Source organism: Cajanus cajan, chromosome 11, assembly GCF_000230855.2.
Source record: "Cajanus cajan strain Asha chromosome 11, NIPB_CcT2T_4, whole genome shotgun sequence".
Lineage (NCBI taxonomy): Eukaryota > Viridiplantae > Streptophyta > Magnoliopsida > Fabales > Fabaceae > Cajanus > Cajanus cajan.
Window position 1 is genome coordinate 10,056,634 of NC_138527.1, and position 6,000 is coordinate 10,062,633.

The 6,000-nt window shown below is 37.2% G+C and overlaps 2 protein-coding genes across 2 annotated transcripts; both read left to right on the forward strand.

Annotated features, from left to right (window-relative positions):
• Window positions 1-208: 208 nt before the first annotated feature.
• On the forward strand, window positions 209-4,961 carry LOC145953229 (uncharacterized). Its single transcript, XM_083067100.1, has 2 exons — window positions 209-2,433; window positions 2,534-4,961. The coding sequence occupies exon 2, from the start codon at window positions 2,608-2,610 to the stop codon at window positions 3,502-3,504; it is 897 nt and encodes a 298-aa protein (XP_082923226.1). The 5' UTR covers window positions 209-2,433; window positions 2,534-2,607; the 3' UTR covers window positions 3,505-4,961.
• Window positions 4,401-5,582, forward strand: LOC145953355 (uncharacterized). The gene has a single exon (XM_083067296.1). It carries the CDS (start codon window positions 4,401-4,403, stop codon window positions 5,580-5,582), a length of 1,182 nt encoding a protein of 393 aa, XP_082923422.1.
• The last annotated feature ends 418 nt before the right edge of the window (window positions 5,583-6,000 follow it).

Consider the following 6,000-nt stretch of genomic DNA (forward strand, 5'->3'; position numbering starts at 1 on the left):
TATGTAATATATCGATTTTTACATTTATTAATGAGTTGCAGAAAATATATTAAAGACATTTATATGTTTATACACTTATAATTAGTATTGTAAAACCGAAACAAGAATTAGTGATTACAGCAAACCAGTTTAATAATTTGATCAGGGAAGTAGTTGAACCGGATAAAATCAGTCGATTTTTTTTGCAAAAATCGATAACTTAATGAACCAATTTGGGTGTCTTAATTTTTTAAAATAAAAATAAAAAATGGCTAAATGCTAATTGATGTTTCAATTCTCATTGACTCCTAAAATTGAAAGAGAAGAAAAATAAACCTGAGTAGAGAGAGCATGAATTGTGAATCAAACATGAAAAGTAATCGAGATAGCAAGTGTGCATGAGAGGGAGAATCGTAAAAGAGCCCACGAGTGTGAGTAGAGATGGCAATGGGATCTCATGTGGGTGGGTAATAGTAAATTCAACCCCGTCTTGCTAGATGAAAATTGGCCTCATATCCACTCCATATCCGTGCGGGTATCAATGAATTTCTTGAATACTCATAGATATTCATGGATATTTATAATTTTTTTAAGAAATTAAAAATATTATATTACAAACAATTTTATGTTTAATGTTATTGAAATATTAAAAATAAAAATTCAATGTTAATTTTAAATTTGTATTTAACGTTAATTTTGTTGAAATAATAATAAAAATGCAAGATAATCATTAACTTAAAATACATCAATCTCACAAGTAAGTGAAAGTCTCATATCACAAAGATGAGAGAATGTAATTTTAAGATTATGTGGCACAAGGATAATTAGAATATTTAAGAAATATTATTAAACGGGTACTCGCGGGTATGAATATCATCATATCCGCCCTCGCCCCATTTATAAACGGGTAAAAAATTATCTGTCCCCATTATCTGCGGCTACCCAATTAACTTATCTATTTATTATCCGTAGCGGATTTTACCCGCAAATACCCGCAAGTGCGGGTATTTTTGCCATCTCCAAGTGTGAGAGAGCCGGTCGATAGTGCTGAGAGTCATGCGTGCACCGAGGTGCACGAGTGTTCATAGATGAAAGAGAAATTAAATTTTTTTTTTAAGAATTTCAAATTTTATTTTTAATGATGACAGAATTTAAAATTCTTTTAAAATAATTTATTTAAACAACACATTTTAGAGTGAAATATATTTATTTTTTAAAAGATGAATTACTTCATTAATTAAATTTTTTTATTGAATAATATATAAGTTTTATTTGAAAATATGAATAATATTATTACTGTTATGTTTAATACCCAAAGATTCTAAACTTATAAAATATAAACAACATTTATACTATTTATTATTAATGACTCAATTTTTAATTATTATTATTAACATAAATAAAGGGAATCACGTATAATTTTGAAATGTTATATCATTAATGGCATGGGAATGTAGACCGTCATCATAACAAGACAAAGTCTTGTTGTATTGCATAGTGATGAATGGACAGTTAGCATTTCATAGTGGTGGGAAGAATTCTGGCGTTGCAACAGTTGGATGGGTTGTTGTTTGAGACACTCAGGTCAGGGTGGAAAAAGAGTTTAATACTCGAACCTGATCTTCCTAAAAGATTTCTGTGGAGGTTTCTTGTTTGAGACATGGCGGGTAATTATTCTTGCCCATGGCCATGTTGGAAGGGAGACATTCTTGCCATAAAGATCCTGGAACCATCATATCTTGATGGATGGTAGAGTTAGAGTTATTCTTTCTAAAGGACAAATGCCATTCAAGATTGCAGATTTGAGAGCCAACCTTTCTCAGCTGTGGAATATGATTCAAGATTGGAAAGTCATTCCCTTAGGCAGAGGCGAATTTGCCTTTCAGAATAATCATGACTTAAGGAAAATTCTTGCTACAGCTTCTTGGACCTTGAATCCATTTGGAAACCAGATTTTAATCCAAGACTCCAAAGAAACACAATGGCTTGGGTTTGGTATTCTTGATCTGTCTCTTGAATATTGGTCCCCTAATATTTTGTTTACAATTGCCTCTGGAATTGGTGTGCCAATCTGCTACGCTAAATCTGTTATACGGTCATTTTGCAAGAATGCTTGTTGAAATCAATCTTGAAGACTACATTCCTAAGCAAACTCTGGTTGAGAGGGAAGGTTTTGCCTTTCTTGTTTTTTTAAATTTTGAAAATATGCCAGAATAAATTTTGTAGAAAATCTCAGAATAATGGAGATAAGGGGATCAAAATAAATTTTAAGGAACGTGGCGCAGGGATGTCAAGAATTCCGGTTCTAAACCTGGTCAGGGTGATCTACTCCCTGATGCAGATACAATCTTGGATGTTGCTGCTGTTCTAGGCGTTGATTCAGCTGTTTTCGATCCAAAGGTTGATCATGGTGCTCCTGCTGGTACAATCCATGCTGTTGGGATGGCTGATCAGGTTGCAGTCTCCACTGCTCCTATATCAGAAAATATTATTGCACCAGGATCATTAGGTTTGGATAGGCCAATTATTGCTGAAACAGCTCCTATTGCTGCAGGTTTTGAATTGGAATTGGCTACTGTTTCAAAGGTTGGTCCTGGTGATCCTGCTGGAGCAAACCAAGCTACTGGAATGGCTGGTTGTGTTGCAGGCCCTGATGGTCCTACAATTGAAGCTATTATCGAGACAAGTTTTCCAGGCCTGGCTAGACCAATTTTTTCTGCTGCAATAGCTCCTATACCTGCAGATATTACACCAGAATTGGCTGTTGTTTTTCCTTCTGGTGCAAGAAAAGGCTTGGAACATGCTGGACAGGCTGGAATTGATCCAGTCGGTGATGACTCCAGTCATGTGATGACTGTTCAAGTTAATGCTAGAAAAGCTGCTGTCCCTGGTGCATCTATGATATTTTCTGGTGGTGATTTTTCAGCTATGCAGGTGATGGATCGGATTCTGAAAGACCCCAAGACCACTCTAGAGAAGGAGAAGAATATTGATTCTTCTTTGGATGGTATGCCATCCTTGGAAGATATTTCGGATGAGAATAATCAGGCTTATTTTTATGGTCAGAATTGTTCTCCTGATACACGGACAGCAGCTACTGTGGATCTTGCGAATTCTGATAATTCTGCTATGGAACCGAGTTTAAAGGATCAAGCTGGATTGGACTGTGTGGTTTGTGACACGTTTGTGCCAGCCAAATCTAAAGGTGGAAATAAAGCGCATAAGAGATGGGATTTTGTTGCCATAGTGGAAGATGGTTCTGACTTCGAGGAGGAACAGAATTACATTGCTCCCATTGTGCCTGCAAAATCTTCAGCTACATGTTCGGTCAATATTCCTATTAGTTTTTCAGGTCAGAATGCCTGCTCAGAACAAAGCTTGAATGAGCTTGCTGATTCTTACCAAGTTCAACAGGATTTGTCAGATTTTCCTCCCTCTGTCCAGCAAGGCTTTGATATCCTTGCTGCTGGTGGGTTTGATTGGAAGGAAGTGTCTCAGTCCCCGCAAAAGGATAAGAATCAATAGTCCAAAAAGTCTTCATTGTCTAAGCCTAGAACCAGATCAAGGGAAGCTAAATCTTCCAAATTTTCGTGATTTGGGGCAGTTGGGAATGCTGTTCCAGCTTAGAGCATTCCGGTGCTAGATAAAATTTCTGCTGTTTGTAAAACTGACAAATTTCTGTTCTGTGTTACTCTAGGCTTTTAGCTTTGATGTTGTATAGTGACATTGGTCTTCTTTTTTCTTTGCCTAGTTTTTGTATTTTTTTTTGTGGGTTTTGGATTGGTCCCCCACTTGTATTTCACTTTCTTTTAATTTATTTCTTGTGATATGTTGCATATGATTGTTGTGAGGCAGGGTGCTAACCTAGTTAGGATCCTCCCTCCCATAGTGATGCTATCGCATACCCTTTTTCAAAAAAACTTATCTATCAGGTGGAGTGAACAAGTGGAACAAGATGGGACAACTACTCCATCTATTAAGGCAGTTGAATTTGATACTTTTGAACGAGTGGTGGTGCAACCCCAACATACTAGGGGTGGCAGACAAAATTTTGCTTAATGAAGATACTTTACCGGAATGTTCGGGGTCTTGCAAATGAGGAATCCTGAAGTGTTTTGTGTTTATTATGTGATACAAATAAGCCAGATTTGGTTTTTCTTGCTGAACCTTGGACTGAGTTTTGCAAAATTAAAGACTTATTTTGGTGTAAGATGTTGAGAGTTAGTTAATTCAGTTACTGGTGCAATTTGTAATGACTTAGTTTTTCTGTTGTATAAATAGCTTGCTGTCATCAATGAAATAATGAGTTTTCTCTTTCACCATTTGTCATCAATAAACTTTCTAATATTCAATTAAGTTCCAACATTTGGTATTCAGAGCTTGTACAATCTGGGACCTGCATTGTGACATTGCTGCGCATAATGGCTTCCTCGAATGGAAATTTTCCAGCAACCTTACCGGTTCTTGAAGGTGGCAAGAACTTTGATCAGTGGTGTGCTAAGATGAGAGTGATTTTTGGCTTTCAAGATGTGCTTGATATTGTCAAAGAAGGAGTACAAGAAATGGATAGTGGAGCAACAGAGGCTCAGAAAGCTGCGAACAAGGAGGCTAAGAAGAAGGATTGCAAAGCTTTATTCATCATCCATCAATGTGTGGACATGGGAAACTTTGAAAAAATTTCAAACGTCACTACAGCAAAAGAGGCGTGGGAGATTCTTGAGAGGGCACATGCAGGGAATGATAAATTGAAGAAGGTTCAACTGCAGACCTTGAGGAGACAGTACGAACTCTTACAGATGGAAGGAAATGAGGAAGTAGGAGCTTATTTCACTCGGGTATTATCTCTAACAAATTTGATGAAAAGTTATGGGGAAAGAATCTCAAGTCAAATGATTGTTGAGAAAGTGTTGAGATCATTGTCACCAAGATTTGATCACATTGTTGTTGCTATTGAAGAATCCAAGAATCTTGAAATCTTGAAGGTGGAGGATCTACAAGGCTCTTTGGAGGCTCATGAACAAAGAATGGTTGAAAGAAGTGCTGAGAAGACTGCTGAGCAAGCTTTACAAGTCCACAGTGTGAAGCCTGAAGGTGAAGCAAGCAGAAATAAGAGAGGCCGAGGCAAATGGAAGCACAATAGAGGAAGAGGTAATAACAACCATACTGGAGTCAGAGAACAACACGATCAAAGGTTTAACAATAATGAACCAAAAAGAGGTGGTGGTACAAACTTTAGAGGAAGAGGTGGCAGGAAGAAGGTGGACAAGAGACACATTCAGTGCTTCAATTGTCAAAGGTGGGGTCATTATGCAGAAGAATGTTACAGCAAGAAAGAACATAATAATGAGGCACAATTAGTCAAGGAAGATGACTCAGATTCAGATCAAGTTTTGCTGATGGTGACAACCAAGACTGTTGAAGATAGTGAGAATTTGTGGTATCTTGATACTGGATGTTCTTCCCACATGACTGGTAGAAAGGACTGGTTTGCAAAACTTGATGAATCTGTAAAAAGAAAAGTAAAATTTGCTGATCATAGAACTCTTGATGCTGAAGGAATTGGAGAAGTAGCAATAAGGTGCAAGAACGGCAGCGGTCATTGATTTCGAATGTATTGTATGTGCCTCACATGAAAATCAACCTCCTCAGCCTTGGACAATTGTTAGAGAGAGGCTTCAAAATGGTGATGGAAAATAATGGGATGACAGTATATGATAATAAGAAAAGGTTGATTCTTAGGGCACCCCTATCTAAGAATAGAACCTTTAGAGTTGAAATTCAGGTTTTGGAGCATCAATGCTTGGTTTCCACTGTGAATAGTGAAGAATGGCTTTGGCATTATAGGTTTGGACATCTAAATTTTAGAGATCTGAACCTCTTGAGTAGATACAACATGGTAACTGGTCTTCCTCATCTTCATCAGCCCAAAGAAATGTGCAGGGAATGTGTGGAGTGCAAACAGCCAAGAAACACCTTCAAGCATCATGTTCCTATTAGATCAAGATGCAAATTAGAAGTGGT

Excerpts from the sequence above, each read along its gene's own strand:
- LOC145953229 (XM_083067100.1), top strand. The coding sequence starts at position 2,608 with ATGGCTGGTTGTGTTGCAGGCCCTGATGGTCCTACAATTGAAGCTATT.
- LOC145953355 (XM_083067296.1), top strand. The coding sequence starts at position 4,401 with ATGGCTTCCTCGAATGGAAATTTTCCAGCAACCTTACCGGTTCTTGAA.